The sequence below is a fragment of the Ovis aries genome, chromosome 1 (assembly GCF_016772045.2).
Source record: "Ovis aries strain OAR_USU_Benz2616 breed Rambouillet chromosome 1, ARS-UI_Ramb_v3.0, whole genome shotgun sequence".
NCBI classification, from domain to species: Eukaryota; Metazoa; Chordata; class Mammalia; order Artiodactyla; family Bovidae; genus Ovis; species Ovis aries.
The window spans coordinates 178,178,801-178,199,746 of record NC_056054.1 but is presented as its reverse complement, the minus strand read 5'-3'; the positions used below and the strand labels follow the sequence as shown (position 1 = coordinate 178,199,746).

Here is a 20,946-nt window from a genome sequence, read left to right as displayed (position 1 = left end):
AAAGCATTTGAAACTGAACAGCCAATTTGACAAGAAGCAAAAACCACAGAACAGAGTCCCACCTAGTCTTTGTTTTGTTTCACAAAATATTTGGGCTCTTCTTGCGGTCCTCTCCCACCTCCTCTCTCTTTGTTTATTTTATAGATGTCATTGAGGTAGATAACCTGATCCAACTCTGAAAGATTCAGGGGAGAAAGGGAAGCTTTCTACCTGAACATCCCTGATATAAACAGGATGAAGACATCACTCACTGTGCTTGGAACTGGGAAATTGTTCTGGGGCTTCTTCCTAATTCCTCATGCAAGCATTTGGAGTATCAATGGTAAGACACCAACTTCTTATATATTTCTGGGGGGGATGTTGGAAGCAATGTTCTCCCTTGCTGATCTTAGTAGAATGTAGTGTTTGTGCCTAGTGGATAATGGCAGATGAAACCAAGTAGTTGGATTTGCTCACTGAAGACATGGTAGAAAGAACATAGACCAAATTAGAAAACAGTGTTTAAGTCAGAGTTTGGCTGGTTTTCTTAAAAACATATTCTGATGGTAAGAACAGAGAATTGGGCAAATGCTATAAATAGTTCAGTATAAATTTATGACTATACTAGCAAAATTGTTCTGGATGTCATGCTGTTGGTGAATAAATAGCTTCTTTTCAAACTGAGACTAGAGGAGTGTTGGTTAGGTTAGGTGTTGGATAACTGGGATTATACATGACTCCATGGTTACTCTGGAATGGTGGTTTAGTCGCTAAGTCATGTCTGACTCTTGCAACCTCATGTACAGTAGCTTGCCAGGCTCCTCTGTCCATGGGGTTCTCCAGGCAAGAATACTGGAGTGGGTTGCCATTTCCTTTTCCAGAGGATCTCCCAGACCTGGGAATCGAACCTGGGTCTCCTGTGTTGCAGGCATGTGGCTAAATAAAATCTCCTTAATTGCTTCATGGGGCATGTGCCTTGAGAATACTGAATGAGACAATGCTGAGAAATATGGGATCAGTGCGTTCTGCCGCTGCTTTTATTATATTGTAGGTTAGAGGTGTCATGTGATATAGAAAACAGCTTAAATTCTGCATTGATGTTTGGCCACTTTTGCAAAAATTTTATACAAGTGAAAAAGTGATGAGTTCACTTGCTCCTTTACTTTGTCAGAGATGCCCATATATTGTAAAGAGGGAGGGGCCATGAAAGACAACAGAAGTTTCTAATTCCCTGGTTGTAAATAGCCTGCCTTATCCCCCCCAAGCACATACTCTTGTAAGTTTCAAATCAGAAAACATGGTCACTGAAATCCTTTAGCATGTCATCTTCAGTTCTGAAATTGTGTTTTGAAATTTGTCTTCATGATACCAGGATGGCACACAAACAGCTACAAAATTAAAAAGTACCCTTCTCTTAAGCATTTTTATGTTTTTAAGTATTTGGTATTAAGGGGCTTCCCAGGTGTGCAGTGGGAAAGAATCCACCTGCAATGCAGGAGACTCAGGTTCAATCCCTGGGTCAAGAAGATTCCCTAGAGGAAGAAATGGCAACCCACTCCAGTATTCTTGCCTGGAGAATCCCATGGACAGAGGAGCCTGGTGGGCTACAGTCCACGGGGTCGCAAAAGAGTCAGACACGACCAAGCACAACAGCAACAAAGCTGGTATTGTGCTGATGAAATGTGTAGACGGCCAGCTGTATTTTTCACTTAAGTTACAACTGAAGTTAAATATTATTAAAGAGAAATCATACCAGTTTGAAGAGTGTGCAGTGCTGTGTCACACAGGAGTACAGTTCAACTCTGCTCCTCCTTTCAGTGTGTGTCAGAACTGGGTTCATTGACTGGCTCTGCCACTTTCTGCCTGACCTTGGTTTAGTTTCTTATCCTCTCTTATCCTTAGTTTCCTCACTTGTAAAATAGAGATAATAATAATTTACCTAAATTATGGGGCTATTGTGAAGACTACAGATACAATAGGTAAAGTGCACAGCATAGTAAACTCACATAATAAAAGTTTGATAAGAGCTGGACACAACTTAGTGACTAGACTACAAACATTAATGTTATTTTTGCTAATATTCTTTATACCATACAATCCACAGAATATTCAAATAAATGGGAAACAAATTTTAACATTATCATTTACAATAGTTGAGGTTTTGAAGCTAAAAATAGAATTAATAAATGAAGTATATTGTACAATATGTTTAGCGCAAAGTGGAAGGAAATGGCAACCCACTCCAATGTTCTTGCCTGGAGAATCCCAGGGACGGCAGAGTCTGTGGGGTCGCACAGAGTCAGACACGACTGAAGCGACTTAGCAGCAGCAGAGTGACTCGAATTACTTGAACGATAAAACAGAAAGCCTTGGACAAAGAATTAGCCAGATAGCTTATATATGTTTTTGGATTGCAGCATTACTTGAATTAAATTAGGGGTATATGTTGTTGAGGGGTTTCCCAGGTGGCACTAGACTCAACGGACATGAATTTGAGCAAACTCAGGGAGACAGTGAAGGATAGGGAAGCCTGGCGTGCTGCAGTCCATGGGGTCACAAAGAGTAGGACCCTACTCAGTGACTGAACAACAACATAGGTTGGTGAGATTTGTACTCCTGACAGCTGATGACTCTATTCCTTTAAACCTCATTTATTTTAACCTTTATATCTTAGGGATTTCCTGTGATATAGTTACTGAATTCTTTACACAGGCACAAAGTTTCAAAGTCTTTAAGAATAGTTTTAAAATAATGTTTCCTTTCCACTTCAAAGCAATGTGAGGTATGTGTATATCTTCTTAGGAATGTGGCTGCATCAATAATAAGGTTGTGAAAAAAGGTAATGTTCTCTACAAACTTCCTGTTGAAGGTCCTCCTTCATAATGAAATAATTCTTGCTTGCATTTTATGGTTCTCAAAAAAATTTAGGGGGAGCTTTGTCCCTTTGTATCTGGCGTATGATTTCTGTCTGGATGGAAGTAATAGAAGTGTTAGCACATATACATGGACGGATGGGTTGATTATGCTGGTAAGAACAAGGCTCCGAGTGGAAATGCTCTTGTCAGTAGCCTGCCCCATCCTCAGTGAGTGACTCCAGCTGAGAGGCCCTGGACCACTTGATGCTCAACTTATTCAATCTGAACATCAGCCAAGGATTTCAGCATCAAGCATCCAGGAGCACTGCAGTTAATGTCTGGCTACTGTGTAGACTATACACGTTCTAAACAAAGGCAGGAGGAAATCTTGAATCCGTACTCCACCTTCCTCCCACATTGTGTTTCTCCAGTATGAGTAGGCCATATCCTTGGGTCAGAGCAGAAACGCTGGAGCAAAATCTCTCATTCCTTCATATTCTGGTTTTGTAACACAGTGTCTTTATCAGGATTATTTATCTGGATATGCTTATTTGTTCCTCTTGAAATACACGTTTTATGCCAGAAATGGAGCTCAACCTTCTGCCAAATGCCTGTATATTGTTATCACAAAAGTGCCTGCTATAAGATATGAGTAATTTATATGTAAATGTCTAGGAATACATTCTGCAGTTACAGGATTTCCTGGATTAAGGTTTGAAAAGATTAATTCCTATGTTGATCACAGCCTTGAATAGACTTTAATTAAGTATTACTGAACTCTTTAATTATTACTTCCTCTGTCCCACTATCAAAGTTTCCGCTATTGTAATATTGAAGTCAGTTTATCTTACTTCTCTGGGACTTTCCGACTTAATTTCCATCATTTGTGAGTTTCACCTTTACTTACATTTTAGAGTTGTTGAAAGAAAAATATTCACAGGCATTTGTAACCAGGTTCAAAGATAAAACCAGTCTTTTGCTTTTTTTCTTGGAAAGGCAATGATAGAGCAGGTAAGATCATTCCAGATTACTAGATTACTTTCCCATCTCTGCCATTTACTGCTTCTCTGATTATAACCTCTCTGGTTCTCTTTCCTCATCTAAATGATGGGGACAACAATGATATTGAACTTATAGGGATGTTGTTAGTAGGAAGTGAATTAATTCTGTAAAACTCTTAAAATAGTACCTGAAGTTTATTAGCTAAAATTACACAGTAAGTGCTGTGTAAGTTTACTGATAATGGTTTAGTTTTCTTTTTCCCCCCATTTAGTACAAAACTTTATTAGCTTGATAGTCTCCTTAAAGCAGTATTGGGAGATCATCTCTCATTTGAGGTTTATAAAAGGTTGTCTGTAAACAACTCTTTTTTACCAAAAAATATTATTTATTTATTTGGCTGAGCTAGCTCTTAGTTGCAGCTTGTAGGGTCTTTTTCTTTTTAGTTGTGGCTTGTGTGATCTGGAGCTTCTCAGGTGGTGCTGTGGTAAATAATCTGCCTGCCAATGCCAAAGATGCAGGTTTGATCCCTGGGTCAGGAAGATCCCCTGGAGAAGGGAAATCCCATGGGTAGGAGAGAGGAGCCGGTGGGCTACAGTCCATGGGGGTCTCAAAGAGTCAGATAGCACTGAGCAGCTGAGCACACACATGTGCGATCTAGTTCCCTGACTAGGAATTGAACTTAGGCCCCCTGCTTTGGGAGGATGGAGTCTTAGCTTCTGGACCATCAGAGAAGTCGCTATAAACAACTCTTGATATCATTATCTCCTTGGTTATGGACTCTGATTTCCATGGTTCCCAATGGAAGAAATTACTTGTTTGTCTGTGTACACATGCAGGGGGATCGTGTTAGTATGCTCAGAATCTAAATATGTACGATATGAGGTTCACATTGAACACAGATAAGGAGAGTGATAGAGGGGCCATCTAGACAGTCATGGGGAAACATTAGGTTTGTCTGGTAGAGCTCTCTAACTTCTTTTCTCATTCCTGATAACTACATTTATCTTATAAGCATAACATGGAACTTAAATATATCACAAACAACCCATTGTCCAGAAGTGACTATGAGGAGGGCTGGGACATTTAGATTCTAGCTGGGTGGTGATTATCCTATTTCTTTTTCTTCTGTGATATTAGGAGAATTAATATTGGAGGGCCATTGGCAGTTTCTGCCCACAATGATAATGCTAAGTATCTTCTAGGGCTTTGAAGATACCAATGAATCTCAGTATAATCTCTGTAATATAATATCTTAGGAAGGTGAGGAAGTATCTGTAAAAGAAGTAGAGATGGACTTTTCTTGTGTCCTTCCAACAGCACAAAATGGAAGGACGGTTACTCTAAACATCATGCATAGCCACTCAAACACCAAAGGCAGTATTTAGAAACGCTGGTTTCTTATAAAATGCCAAAGGTTCTCTTGAATGCTACTGTTCACAGCTTCTAAGGTATGCTCGAGGCTTTTCCTGTCCTGCTTTTTTTCCCTAAGGTCACTGTGAGCAAGGTGGAAGGCCTAGCATCTCTGAAGGACTGGCCCAGCTTTGCTAGAATCTTCCCTGCCCAGAACTATCCTCTAAATTGTCAATTAGAATCATTTTTCTGTAGGGTCTATTGAACTGGCTAGACACTTTTGCTATTCCAGAGAGGTGATTACACACTGGCTAACACACTCTCCGCCAGGTACTCATCCTCATCATACAGGACAGGCAGAACTCTGCAAGACTGGAGTGAATCCTCTGGTCTGGGGAGACAAAGACATGACTGGTAGGGAAGAGTCACAGGGGGGTCATTTGTCCCTTGGTGGGAAAGTAATGAAGAAGTACTCAGAGAAAGCATGAGAAAGCACCCAGAACAAAGATTTTTTTACTTCCTAGTTTTGACCAAGACTGGCCTTCCTCTTTAGTATAATTCTGAAGAATTTCATGTCTCATATAGACAATAAAGAATCTGCCTGCAATACAGGAGACCTGAGTTTGATCCCTGGTTTGGGAAGATTCCCCTGAAGGAGGAAATGGCTACCCACTCCAGTATTCTTGCCTGGAGAATTCCATGGACAGGGGTAGCCTGGCAAGCTACAGTCTGTGGGGTCACAAAGTGTCGGACATGACTGAGTGACTAACATACACATAAAAGGACGTTTTCTATGGAATAGAACCCTTTTTCTATCTCTATAATTTTTGTTTGGCTGGTGAATATACAGATCACTGCTGATCCCCAAAAGCAGCTGGAAGTGAGTGTTCAGAGCAGAGGCACTTGGGGCAGGCACTGTGGGTTTCCACCTGGACTCTGCTGCCCACAGGCCTTGTGCCCTTGGACAATTACTCAACTGCCGTGTCACTTCTGTAAATTCATCCTATCCAAAATATAGGAATGCCTGGCATTTATTATTATGTATTGTGAACCAGCCACAGTGCCAACAACTTTCCTGCGTGTTCCCATGTGCTTTCACAACTACACTTCTAGATAAGAGTTTGTGCCTTGGAGTTAGCCAGGCCTGGGTTCAAGTCCCAGTCCTGGATCTGACTCCCGCCAGCTGGGGATCTTAAGTAAGTGGCTTAACTTCTCTATACTTGGTTTCTCCCACTTAAGATAAAGATAATAATAATAATAACTACCTTATAAAATTGCTTTGAGGATCAAAAGAAACTATGTAGGGTACGTAATAAGAACTCAAAAATATTAGCATATCCCTGTTTTCCTTCTCTTGGGAGCACCTAGGATGGGTTCATAGTACTTTGATAATGTGAAATATGATGCAATTGTGGGCAAGTGGCAGTGAAGAGGAGGCAGTGATTCTGAAGGCTGATTTTCCAAATGTGACAAGCTATCTGACCTGATGATCACTGAAGTTCTCTGCTTGTCCCATTCTTTAATATCTCAGGGAAAGGAAATGGTGCAGGCACTTTGTATACTTTGCTGTTTGACAAAGCTGTGGCAAATACTAGAATGACTGTATCAAGTCAAAAAAAATTTCAGAGTTATGGGAAACTAGATAAAACCAAGAGCTATATGGCTTAAAATCTTAGATTACTCAATACTACTGAATTAAAGAGATAGACTTCAAACTATTCTCCAGAGTAATCACATCACATTATGAGAAATTCTAACCCTAGAAGAAATTGTTTCAAAATGTGCTCTATAAATACCACATGAAAGCAAACTTAAAGTTTTCACATACCATTTTAAGAAGAATATAGTAATAGAAAATGAGTGTGAAAATTCTCTCTATTCATTTCATGGTCTTTGTTTTTTAAGTAAAGGGAATAAATATGAATTCATACCATATGTATTCTTGGGGTGAAGTTCATTCTTTCCAGCTCCATTTTTGCTAAAGGAATTTTATATCTTATAAGTCTGTGTGTGGCTATGTGTGGTGTATTTGTGTTTAGACAAGGATGGATTGCCTCTCCCTAAGGCAACCAGTATCAGACAATATGCACAGAAAAGGGAAAAAACCTTGAACTATTTTTCCATACTATTTCTATGTCTGTGACCTCTATTACATTACATCTTTTTTGTCAGGTAAAAATGTGTGAATCCTTCATCTCACCATAAGGACTGAGATCAGCAAATCTTCATTGCATCCCTGAAATCAAGCTGCAGGGTTTTCCATTAACAAAGATCATCCTTTAAAACAGAGTTTCTGATTTTAACAATGGATGTGTACACCCTTATTCAAATTTCCCCAGATATTCCCAGCACTTCTGGAAATATCTGACTTGTGGTATGGGTGTGTTTACCACAGAGTTAAAATAATAAGTTTAATCAACACTACATAATACAACATTAAATTAGTGGTTTCTGCATGCAATGGAATTCCCCTACCCTCATCTCAAGTCACCACATTTCTGATTTTGTGAGCCAGCTTGTGATGGGAAGTAGGTCATGTGGGCTTCCTGATGCTGTACATGAGATTCCTTGAGGCTGTCTGGGTGGATGTCCTTCCAGGATCTTTGATGTGTGATTACACGGCAGCTGTTGCTATGTGTGGACTGGCCTTGCCTATGCCCTAAGTCCTGGAGGAGGAAATGGCAATCCACTCCAGTATCCTTGCCTGGGAAATCTCATGGACAGAGGAGCCCTGTGGGCTGCAGTCCATGGGGTTGCAAAAGAGTTGAACTTAACCACTAAACAACAACAACATGCTCAAGTCAGTGTGTCATGGGACCCCCTAAACCACACCAGTTTGCAAAGGAGAGGCACATGTTTCCCTTCCTTATTAGTACCCATCTCTCTGCTCTACCCCTCTGCACCCTAAAGCAAGAAAGATCACACTACCAGCATCCTCTGAAGGCCTGTTTCTTCCTGAGTCTGAAGACTAATCTTCTGAGGCCTCCCCATCACATATCTGAAGTTTTTGTTAGTTGTTTTTCTACCATAGTACCTTCTGATAGAAGCTAAAATCCTGGTTCATGTAAGAGAAAATTATTGGCATATTATGTCATGGGCTTCCCAGGTGATGCTAGTGGTAAAGAACCTGCTTGCCAATGCAGGAGACATAAGAGACTTGAGTTTGATCCCTGGGTTGAGAAGATTCCCTGGAGAAGGGCATGGGAACCCACTTCAGTAATCTTGGCTGGAGAATCCCATGGACAGAGGAGCCTGGCCTGCTACAGTCCATAGAGTCGCAAAGAGTCGGACACAACTGAAGTGACTTAGCACGTACACATACTTGTCATAGTCATTTTAGCTTTAAAAAAAATTATTTATGTACATATTTATGGTCAACTCTAAAACAATCTTAGGTCAAACTAAGGCACTCAGGCTTCATTACTGTCATTTATTTATTTCAGTGAATGTAACCATTTTGAACTTTCCATAAATGTAAGAATTTTTCAATAGAGAGGTTAAAATCTGTTGGGGTTTTCCTCATGGCAATAGTTATAATCAAGGTATATCATCTTTAAAAATAAGAAATAACTATTTCATTTAAGATTCGTAACCATAAACCTCTTTTTTTCTTAGTTGTTATTAAGTTTTACAAATTACTTACTCTCTTCCGCGCCTTATGGTATTTACACCTGTGGCTAGGCTTACTCAGCTGGAAGATATTGGGCCATCCAGTTTTTTGTGGTTGGCATGCCTTTCTGATTGGTTGATCTGGGTATCTGGATGACCACGGAGTGTCATTTCTTAAATATTTTGAGTATCACCCCAAATGGACATAAATCAGGCCTTTCTACACTACATACTTATAAGATCTAGTTTTTCTTTCGTGCTTAGGTTATAACCACTAAAGGGTATGTTGAGACGCATATATCCTTCATCTTGACATTTTGAGTCCACATCACAAAGGACTCAGGGCTTCCCTGGTAGCTCAGATGGTAGAGAATCTGTCTGCAATGCAGGAGACCTGGGTTTGATCCCTGGGTTGGGAAGATAGCCGGGAGAAGGGAATGGCAACCCACTCCAGTATTCTTGCCTGAAGAATTCCCTGGTGGGCTACGGTCCATGAGGCTGCAGAGTTGGACATGACTGAGGGACTAAGCACACATACTCTAAGGAGTCAGCTGTGTCTGTTCTGTGTCCTTAGTGCACAGACAGCATAGGAGTTGTGAGCAGGGGATTTTTCTCTTCATGAAGCTCTCTCTGTTCAGTCTCAGGGTACATCATGCTTCTCACTTTCATACTTTTTCTAAGGCCATCTCCTTTTGCTATCCCTGGGAAGCAGAAGATCTCCTTTTGCCATCCCTGGAAAGATGGGAAGACTCAGAAGATTGAAGCATAAACACATATTTAACTATAATATAGTAATGCATGTCATGCAAAATAGCATGGGGCATTTTGTGTGGCATCAAGTGGATGTGGGTTGCTAGAGTGTTTTGTGGAAGAGTGGGGGATAAGGTTGCATAAATTATCAGGGAATAAATGCCATTTGATGAAGGATGGACATTTTTCAGTAGGCAGTGAAGACTCTATAGGGTTTCAGGCAAAAAAAAATCATGCAATTGACTTTTAATTTTAAGAATATAAACTGTGACAGTACTGTGGAGAATGAATTTGGTTGGGGAAGGGGAAAAAGGTCAAGTTCGGAATGCAGAAGGCTAGTTGTTAAGCTGTGACAATAATCCTCATGAAGTAGAATGAGACCCAAATTAAGGCAGTGGCATGAAAACAAATTCAAAAGATATTTTGGATGCTGAATTAACTTAATTTGGTGGCTGAAGGAATAGGGCAGGAGACAAGGATAGCACCCAGGCTCTAGCCATGTGATTAGGTAGACAGTGATATTATACTGCGATAATAGAAAGGGCATCAGAACTGCCCTGGGGTGAAAATTGGAGGCTGAGAAGATTCAACCTCTTCCTTGAAGTTTTCTGTGATAGTCCAGACAGACATAAAGGCTTTCTCCCTCTAAGAGATCTGAAAACTCTGAGAGATTATATCTTGTCAAGATTTAAAGAAAAAAAAATCATATTGGAAAACTGAAGAGCCAAGTGAGGCTCTTTCTGTATCCCCTTAGCACTGGAAACTGTTCCATTACTAAATAAACATGAACAGTGTGATGTCCACACTCCTCCTGGGATGTGGGCAGTAAGGGCATACATTATCTGTACAGAGTTTTAAAACAAACAACCAAAGTCAGTCTACTTTTAATGACCACATACCAGCAATTCTGAACAATATCAGTAATAAAATGTTTCCTCCCCACCCAAATATTTTGGTCTAAGTTCTAAATAAACACTATGGTTACTCCTGAGTTTTAATAATTTATATGTAAGTTTCAAATGAGTACATTTTTCAGTACCTTCCCTTTGATAAATATTACATCTACATGAAAGTTAACTTAGAGAACATCCCTGTTAGAGAGGTGGCCCTGCACACATACAAATTCAGCTATATATGGGCTTTCCTGGTGGCTCAGTAGAAAAGACTCCATCTGCAATGCAGAAGGTGCAGGAGCTATGGGGTTCAATCTCTGGGTTGGAAAGATCCCCTAGAGCAGGGCATAGCAACCCTGTAAGAACCCCAGTATTCTTGCCTGGAGTAACCCATGAACAGAGGAGCCTGGTGGGCTACAGTCCATGGAGCCGCGAAGAGTCGGACATGACTGAATCGACTTAGCATGCACACAGGCATGTTCACTTCAAGAGTAAATTTATAATGTTCAGAATTACTTGAGCTTACTTTAGGCATAGTTTGTGTCTCAAACCCCTGTGGTACTACATATTTCTGCATTTAAACAGTAGATTTTAAATAAGCAATAATATCATAGTGATTAGAGAGACAAGGAAACACAATGTAAAGTTTCATTTCTTTTGTTCCACGTAAATATTTTGAATATTTGTTTAAAATTCAAAACAGTGAAACAAAACACAGACTGTGAGGTGCAATATTTTTTCATGCATGAACTAAAGTTTATATCTGAAATGTTTTATTGATTGATATCTTTATAATTGAAATGCTTTATTGACTAATAGCTACATAGTTGTAGATTTATATTTTATAATCTTTAAAGTGTTGTTTTAAAATTAAAGAATGAATCAAGAAAATAAAACTTTATGATAGTAGTAGTGGTACAGTATAGTAATTGTTTATATTATATTTTTTATAGAACTTTAGTTTTATTTATTTATTTATTTTTTAGAACTTTAGTTTTAATTACTGGAAAATTACTTATATAAACCACAATATCAGGCTGCAACTAAAGGATTCAGGTTCACACTGTTTCCGTTCAGTTCAGTTCAGTCGCTTAGTTGTGTCTGACTCTTTGTGACCCCATGAATTGCAGCACGCCAGGCCTTACACTATTTAGATACATATAAAAGTATTAAATAAATACCTATGCTCTTTTCCTTTTTTTTGCATTCTCTTTTTCAGATATTTTAAAACTTTCATTGTTTTTTTTTTTTTTAATAAATTTTTTAGCCATGTGGTATGTGGGATCTTAGTTCCCCTACTGGAATCAAACTCGTGCCCCCTGCATTGGAAATACAGAGTCTTAACCACTGGACTGCCAGGGAAGTCCCTGCATTGCTTTATATATGAAGTTTAATGACAAAAAAAAAAAAAAAAAAAAGCCAGTTTCTTTTCTGGCCATTATATTATTTGTTTCATTTCATGATTATTTCTGAATATAGAAAAAAAAGGTTGTTAAAAATGATGCACTCTGGGCATCAATTATACTAGGTATACCCTAGCCATGGAATATATATTCTGTAATAACGCAGTAGCAGTGTTCATGAAAATTTTTAAAAGGAGAGGCTTCCTAAACCTATAGTGACATAAAAAGGGATACTTCATCCTATAAGAGCCTGGAGATAGTAGAGGTTTCATCATTCACTGCATGCATTTATTTTAATTATTTTTAGCATTGAAAATGTCCCACCCATTAGATATAAATATTTGAGGAAACAGCAGAAACAACAATGACTAATATTGACTGGTAAATCCAGCCAAAAGCAACTGTGATCGGCATTCTTTTCCAGAAGATGTTTGGCAAGACAAACCCCTTGGGAAGAGCTTTGGATATCCTGAGTGTCATAAAATGATTATGTGCTGTGTTGTGCTTAGCTGCTCAGTCGTATCCAACTCTTTGTGACCCCATGGACTATAGCCCACCAGGCTTTTCTGTCCATGGCGAGTCTCCAGGCAAGAATCCTGGGGTGGGTTGCCATGCCCTTCTCCAGGAGATCTTCCCAACCCAGGGATAGAACCCAGGTGTCCCACATTGCCGGCAGATTCTTTACCATCTGAGCCATCAGGGAAGCCCATAAAATGGTTGTGCATATTAATAGTTCGGGAAAAGCAGCAAGAAAATGTCAACATGCTTGTCAGATGGAAAATTAGAATTGTATCATTTACCTCAGTGCATTATTCCTGACTGCAAACATCCATTTTAGTTTCAGGCAGGTAGACAGTGTTAACGTCTTCTTTCTAGAGAGAATACCCTTGATGACTTTTAATGCCTGTTCGCAAGTCTCCATTCGTTCTTTCCTCCACTCAAGAAAAATTCCTATGCTACTCAGTGTGACAGCCAATGATCTTCATCCTTCTGATAACATACAAGAACCAGAGTGATGTTTCTATTATCCCATTGCAGGTCATTGATATGGTTTGGGCTAACAGCTAGCTCATCTCCACTTGTAATCCCCTTTATGCACTCCTCCCAAGCCCACAGTCATGGAATCCTGAAACTAGTCAGGATGTTCAACAGTGCTACTAGCATTGGGTGATAGCCCAGTAGCTAAATGGAAGGGTGATTATTGTTGCTGTTTAGTTGCCAAGTCGTGTCTGGCTCTTTGCAACCCCATGGACTGTAGCCTTCCAGGCTCCTCAGTCCATGGGATTTCCCAGGCAAGAATACTGGGTTGCCATTTCCTTCTCAAGGGGATTTTCCTGACCCAGGAATCAAAGTCTCGTCTGCAGCTTGCTAGGTAGATTCTTTACCACCAAGCCATCTGGGAGGCCCAAATGGAAAGGTAGCATTGTAATAGAATGAGAGACCTAGATGTCTTAGAGACTTAGCATCAGTAACACACTGAGAGAAGTGAAGTTGAATATATGTGTGTAGGAGAGGTGGACTTCCTATTTTTTGTTGTTGTTGTAAAATTTTTTCATCTGCTTTATTTATTTATTTTTGCCATAGTATGTGGCATTTGGGGTCCTAGTTCCCTGACCAGGGATTGAACCCCTGCCCTCTGAAGTGGAAGCATGGACTCTTTAACCACTGCATCAGAGAAGTCCCCTTTCATCTTATTTTTTAAAGAATTGAGGGCCAGTGAGGCTGGGTGGCTATCAATATCACACAGTCTGTTAGCATTTGAACAACCAGGTTTAATTGAATAGTCTCATTTTTAGCTATTTATATGAACTTTATAAATATTCCAAAAGAATCAGGCTCTGTGTTTTCTCATGATAGATAAAAAACATTTAAACTTCTCTCCCCATACCCCAGTGCTTATTCCATTTACTCTGAAACGACTAGTGATCTACATATCAGTCTTTTCAGAAAACCATGATCCAAGAGTGTATCAGTTCCCTGAATCTGCCATGAGATACCTGGATAGTGTACCTTTTTCCCTTCAACTTCCTCAGACTTAAAATACTTCCCCTGTCCTGTTCACTGCTCTGATTATAAAAAAGCTACTCACTCACTAAGGTTCATCTCAAATATAAACTTTCCATTCAGCTTTACCCCTATAGTCACCGTTGAAATTAATCCTCTGCACACCCAAGCAAAGTCTGCACCCTTTTATAGTGTTATTTCATTCTCCCATCTGTCAAGCCTAACTCCCATTAGAAGGCAAACCCTTTCAAGGGAGGTACCTTGTCTTATTTATTTCTATACCCCCTAATAACTAGCATACAAGGTCCCTCTGAGCCTTCCTTTCAGTTTAGTTAAACTTGAAGAGTGGTAGGTAGTAAATTTATTCCAGAAAAGTGTCATTGATGGCTAATCTTACCTCACCAATTAAATGATACATTCTTTGAGGTTAAAAAGCTCTTTACCTATAACTATTTTGTTTTTCACGATGCTGGCACAGAGTTGCAGGCTTCATAGACTATGATCGACTTATCCAAGAAAATGAAAACAGAAATTAGAAGGCTGAAGTAGTTTATTAACTTCAGGGAGGGGAATGGACTTCTTAAAAGATGGGTTTCACTTGACCTTTCTGCTTTTGATCTCTTCCCTATTTTTGTTGCAGTTCCAACCACTTCCAGGCATAATGTTTTTAAACACTTTCTTTTGGTGAATGATTTTACCCTTCTTCCTCAATTTTTCAATAACCTCATAACCTGACTTTGAATTTGCTTAATTTTTTCTGAATTTTTGGAAACCAAGAGTATTTAAGTGACCAAAATCAGATTGATTATATTCTTTGCAGCCAGGAATGGAGACGCTCTATACAGTCAACAGAAACAAGACCAGGAGCTGACTGTGGCTCAGATCATGAACTCCTTATTGCCAAATTCAGACTTAAATTGAAGAAAGTAGGAAAACCGCTAGACCATTCAGGTATGACCTAAATCAAATCCCTTATGATTATACAGTGGAAGTAAGAAATAGATTTAAGGGCCTAGATCTGATAGATAGAGTGCCTGATGAACTGTGGAATGAGGTTCGTGACATTGTACAGGAGACAGGGATCAAGACCATCCCCTTGGAAAAGAAATGCAAAAAAGCAAAATGGCTGTCTGGGGAGGCCTTACAAATAGCTGTGAAAAGAAGAGAAACGAAAAGCAAAGGAGATAAGGAAAGATATAAGCATCTGAATACAGAGTTCCAAAGAATAGCAAGAAGAGATAAGAAAGCCTTCTTCAGCGATCAATGCAAAGAAATAGAGGAAAACAACAGAATGGAAAAGACTAGAGATCTCTTCAAGAAAATTGGAGATACCAAGGGAACATTTCATGCAAAGATGGGCTCGATAAAGGACACAAATGGTATGGACCTAACAGAAGCAGAAGATATTAAGAAGAGGTGGCAAGAATACACAGAAGAACTGTACAAAAAAGATCTTCATGACCCGGATAATCAAGATGGTGTGATCACTCATCTAGAGCCAGACATCTTGGAATGTGAAGTCAAGTGGGCCTTAGAAAGCATCACTACGAACAAAGCTAGTGGAGGTGATGGAATTCCAGTGGACCTATTTCAAATCCTGAAAGATGATGCTGTGAAAGGGCTGCACTCAATATGCCAGCAAATTTGGAAAACTCAGCAGTGGCCACAGGACTGGAAAAGGTCAGTTTTCATCCCAATCCCAAAGAAAGGCAATGCCAAAGAATGCTCAAACTACCACACAATTGCACTCATCTCACATGCTAGTAAAGTAATGCTCAAAATTCTCCAAGCCAGGCTTCAGCAATACGTGAACTGTGAACTTCCTGATGTTCAAGCTGGTTTTAGAAAAGGCAGAGGAACCAGAGATCAAATTGCCAATATCCGCTGGATCATGGAAAAAGCAAGAGAGTTCCAGAAAAACATCCATTTCTGCTTTATTGACTATGCCAAAGCCTTTGACTGTGTGGATCACAATAACCTGTGGAAAATTCTGAGAGAGATGGGAATACAGACCACCTGACCTGCCTCTTGAGAAATTTGTATGCAGGTCAGGAAGCAGCAGTTAGAACTGGACATGGAACAACAGACTGGTTCCAAAGAGGAAAAGGAGTACGTCAAGGCTGTATATTGTCACCCTGCTTATTTAACTTCTATGCAGAGTACATCATGAGAAATGCTGGACTGGAAGAAACACAAGTGGGAATCAAGATTGCCGGGAGAAATATCAATAACCTCAGATATGCAGATGACACCACCCTTATGGCAGAAAGTGAAGAGGAACTAAAAAGCCTCTTGATGAAAGTGAAAGAGGAGAGTGAAAAAGTTGGCTTAAAGCTCAACATTCAGAAAACAAACATCATGGCATCCGGTCCCATCACTTCATGGGAAATAGATGGGAAACAGTGGAAACAGTGTCAGACTTTATTTGGGGGGGCTCCAAAATCACAGCAGATGGTGACTGCAGCCATGAAATTAAAAGATGCTTACTCCTTGGAAGAAAAGTTATGACCAACCTAGATAGCATATTCAAAAGCAGAGACATTACTTTGCCGACTAAAGTCTGTCTAGTCAAGGCTATGGTTTTTCCAGTAGTCATATATGGATGTGAGAGTTGGACTGTGAAGAAGGCTGAGCGCCGAAGAATTGATGCTTTTGAACTGTGGTGTTGGAGAAGACTCTTGAGAGTCCCTTGGACTGCAAGGAGATCCAACCAGTCCATTCTGAAGAAGATCAGCCCTGGGTGTTCTTTTGGAAGGAATGATGCTAAAGCTGAAACTCCAGTACTTTGGCCACGTCATGCGAAGAGTTGACTCATTGGAAAAGACTCTGATGCTGGGAGGGATTGGGGGCAGGAGGAGAAGGGGACGACCAAGGATGAGATGGCTGGATGGCATCACTGACTCGATGGACGTGAATCTGAGTGAACTCCAGGAGTTGGTGATGAACAGGGAATCCTGGTGTGCTGTGATTTATGGGATCACAAAAAGTTGGACACGACTGAGTGACTGAACTGAACTGAACTGTCTATGGTCTCAGAGCAATTGTAAATATCTAAATATTCAAGGTTTTCTAAATGTTCTGTGCAGGCCACTTGTCTCAATCTGATTCTTGAAAATCCAAACAGTTTACAATTAACTTTGAACAGTATTTTTGAGATGTACAGTGAGAGATTTATTAAGTGATAGGAAATAGCTAAAAATGAGAATATTTATGCTGTCCAGAATATGGAAATAAAGTGGAACATTATGCTAGGTAAAGCAATACATGGAATGCAGGACCATTATTTGCCCCCCAGCTCAATGCCTGACTAGTCCTCAACCTTCTTTATCTTTAAAAAAGGGTTTTGATTATACTCTCAGTTATACTTATATAACTGTAACCTATGATACTATAAATCTATTAAAGTCTGTAAATCTAATAATTTGCAATCACTGAAGGAAATTAAAGAGGATGGGTGGAATATGTGTCTGAAGCAAAAGTCACTTAGTCATGTCCGACTCTTTGCAACCCCATGGACCATACAGTTCATGGAGTTCTCAAGGGCCAGAATACTGGAGTGGGTAGCTCTTCCCTTTTCCAGGGAATCTTCCTCCCAACCCAGGATCGAAACCAGGTCTCCTGCACTGCAGGCATATTCTTTACCAGCTGAGCCACAGGCTGAGGAAGTGTACAAAATGGGGACAGACAGAGCCAAAAAAGAACTATAAGGATGTAGGAAAAGAACTCAGAGAGAAAACACTCTTAAGACTTTACTGGAAAAAAAATAAGATAAAAGATATGAATTGCTACATAGTGCCTAGGCACCTTGGCCTCTTTTAGTTATTTTGTTTCACCACCATACCGTGTTAGGCCCATAGTAGAATATTTCATGATTTATATGCACTCATGCGGTAACTGACAAAAAGATTAAGTAGTTGTCATGAACTGGTGCAATTTCTCGTGCTCCTTTTATGCATAAGTCTTTAAAAGCACCATGTTTTTGTTCAGTAGCTAAGTCGTTTTCGACTCTTTGCCACTCCATGAACTGCAGCATGCCAGGCTTCCCTGTCCTTCACTGCCTCCCAGAGTTTGCTCAAATTCATGTCCATTGAGTCTGTGATGCTATCTAACCATCTCATCCTCTGCTGGCCTCTTTTCCTTTTGCCTTCAATCTTTCCCAGCCCCAGGATCTTTTCCAGTGAGTCAGCTCTTCAGATCAGATGGCCAAAGTATTGGAGCTTCAGCTTCTGCATCAGTCCTTTCAATGAATATTCAGGGTTAGGATTGATGGGTTTGATCTCCTTGCAGTCCAAGGGCCTTCTCCAGCACAATTTGAAAGCATCAATTCTTCAGTGCTCAGCCTTCTTTATGATCCAACTCTCACATCCATACATGACTACTGGAAAAATCATAGCTTTGACTATATGAACTTTTGTTGGCACAGTGATGTCTCTACTTTTTAATATGCTGTCTAGGCTTGTCATAGCTTTCCTTCCTAGGAGCAAGTGTCTTAATTTCATGGCTGAAGTTGCCATCAGCAGTGATTTTGGAGCCCAAGAAAATAAAATCTGTCACTACTTCTGCTTTTTCCCCATCTACTTGCTACAAAGTGGTGGGACCAGATGCCATGATCTTAGGTTTTTTTAATGATGAGTTTTAAGCCAACTTTTCCCCTCTCCTTTTTCACCCTTATCAAGAGGCTTTTTAGTTCCTCTTCACTTTCTGCATTAGAGTAGTATCATCTGCATGTCTGAGACAGGCAAGGTGGTCTGGTATTCCCATCTTTTTGAGGATTTTCCAGTTTGTTGTGATCCACACAGTCAAAAAACATGATATTCTCCAGCAATTAATAGATGGATGCTGCTGCTGCTGCTGCTGCTGCTAAGTCACTTCAGTCGTGTCCGAGTCTGTGTGACCCCATAGATGGCAGCCCACCAGGCTCCCCGTCCCTGGGATTCTCCAGGCAAGAACACTGGAGTGGGTTGCCATTTCCTTCTCCAGTGCATGAAAGTGAAAAGTGAAAGTGAAGTTGCTCAGTCGTGTCCAACCCTCAGCGACCCCATGGACTGCAGCCTTCCAGGCTCCTCCATCCATGGGATTTTTCCAGGCAGGAGTACTGGGGTGGGGTGCCATTGCCTTCTCCATAATAGATGGATACTTCCACATAAATGTACATTCTAAACAATTGAATTTGCCCCTTTGGAAGCCAAAACATTTTTTGAAGTAACCATTTCTGATGAAATTCTTTGTAAAACAGACTGAACACTTCTTTGTTTCTAAAATTGGATGGTATTAATATTAAACATAAAATTTTATTGTTGATTCAATGCTATCATTATAAATAAGTTATTAATCTGTATTATATAACATAATTATGCTCTGGGTTAAATAGGAAATAATAATGGAATTGTAAGAATTGTGAATAAAAATGAGATAAATTTTGAATCTTGTAATATTTATTTTGTTTGCTTGGAGAGAATTTCTTTTTCACATATCTTGGCTATAAATTATATTTCAGATGGTGAGGTAACCAGGTATAACCTTTCCTGATAAGTTAAGGGTAACAGAACTTATTCAATAACATAGAGAATTAAAACATTTTTTCTTAGCTTCAGATTTTATGTGCAATTGACTATTACTAACAGAAGGCTCAAAGAAGATAATAGAAAAATCTGTTTCCAGGAAAATTTTCTCTTCCCACCAAAACAAAAGAAAATATATTTCTTCTATGTCAGGTCAGTAGGCAGAAATTCCAGAAGAGGTGGATAACTGCTCTTCCTCCCACTTAGGAAAACATAAAAAATTCAATTATTTCAAAACATCCTCTCTTCAGAAATTTATCTTGTATTGCATTTATCTTGTACATGCAATACAAGATAAAGGAATGGAAAATTTTCAAGGTATGTGTCATTAAAGCCATTGAAACACAAGTTTTAAAAAATGTAATGCCAACTATCATAGGGAAATATTTGTCTACAAAAATTTCTTCTCCCCCAGTTATTGAACTATACCTGAGCTAGTAATAGAAAATTACTAATTACTACTCAAGAAACAACAGCAGAGTAGTGGATAATGAATTATAGAGTAATGGACTCTAGTATGAGTTTAAATCTTGATTATTTTAATTATTAGACTATAACTTTAGGTAAGGTCTTTATTACCTCAGTTTCCTTATGCAGAAAACAAGATTCATAATAATACAATATATTATTTTGTTGTGAGGATTAAATAACTAAAATATGTAGTATGTTTTAAACAGCCTCTGCAATATAAGTAACAAGAAGTTATTATTATTTGCTACTATTGGAATAGCTTCCCTTGTGGCTCAGCTGGTAAAGAATCTGCCTGCAAAGCAGGAGACCTGGGTTCAATCCCTGGGTTGGGAAGATCCCCTGGAGAAGGAAAAGGGTACCCACTCCAGTATTCTGGCCTAGAGAATTCCATGGAGATTTCCATTACTGAGTGACTCTCACATTGGAGTAGCTACATGATAATAAAATAAACCTAATTAGAATAAAATATAATTTTATAATAATAAACTGTTAACATTTTAGAAATTGATGAAATCATTGAACAATTGAGAAAATTGTTTAATTTTTTAACAAATATTTATTATGTATCTACTATGTGTCACAGCAGACACTCTGCTAGTAAGGGTTAATATACTGTAAAATGTTATCTGAGAAAATTATAAAATCATGCGTAATAAATCTTTCACAGAAACTGTTGAGGTGGCAAATATTTAGTCCTTCCAAAACAGAATTGATTTTAATTTTGCTTTTTTCTTCCAGGAGACAAGTCATGTGATATAAAACTTTACATTAAGAAATATTCCATGTATGTTGTATCATCAGGGGACCCATTTGAACTGGAATGCCCTATGAAATATTGTGCTAATAGACCTGCTGTGACCTGGTGCAAGCTTGAAGGAAACAATTGTTTACATCTTGGTGACAGACTTCAGGGGTCTATGGGTTGGGAAGAAAGGAAGCTTATTTCAGTTTTTATTTTGCATTTTAATCAAGTGCTTGCTAGTGACAGTGGGTCATACCGCTGTTTTGTGAACTCTTCATCTGGATTCATTGAAAGCCACTCAGTTACCATTAATGTGACAGGTGAGTT

The 20,946-nt window shown here is 39.3% G+C and overlaps 1 protein-coding gene across 2 annotated transcripts in view; it reads left to right on the top strand.

The window, feature by feature from the left end:
* BTLA (B and T lymphocyte associated) overlaps positions 1-20,946 on the top strand; it is a 35,118-nt gene continuing 14,172 nt past the window's right edge. For both annotated transcript variants that reach the window (XM_042231315.1, XM_042231310.1), the window contains exons 1-2: positions 1-322; positions 20,616-20,939. In XM_042231315.1, coding sequence (XP_042087249.1) covers positions 235-322; positions 20,616-20,939 — 412 coding nt within the window. In that variant the 5' untranslated portion in view covers positions 1-234. The remainder of the gene's footprint in view (positions 323-20,615; positions 20,940-20,946) is intronic.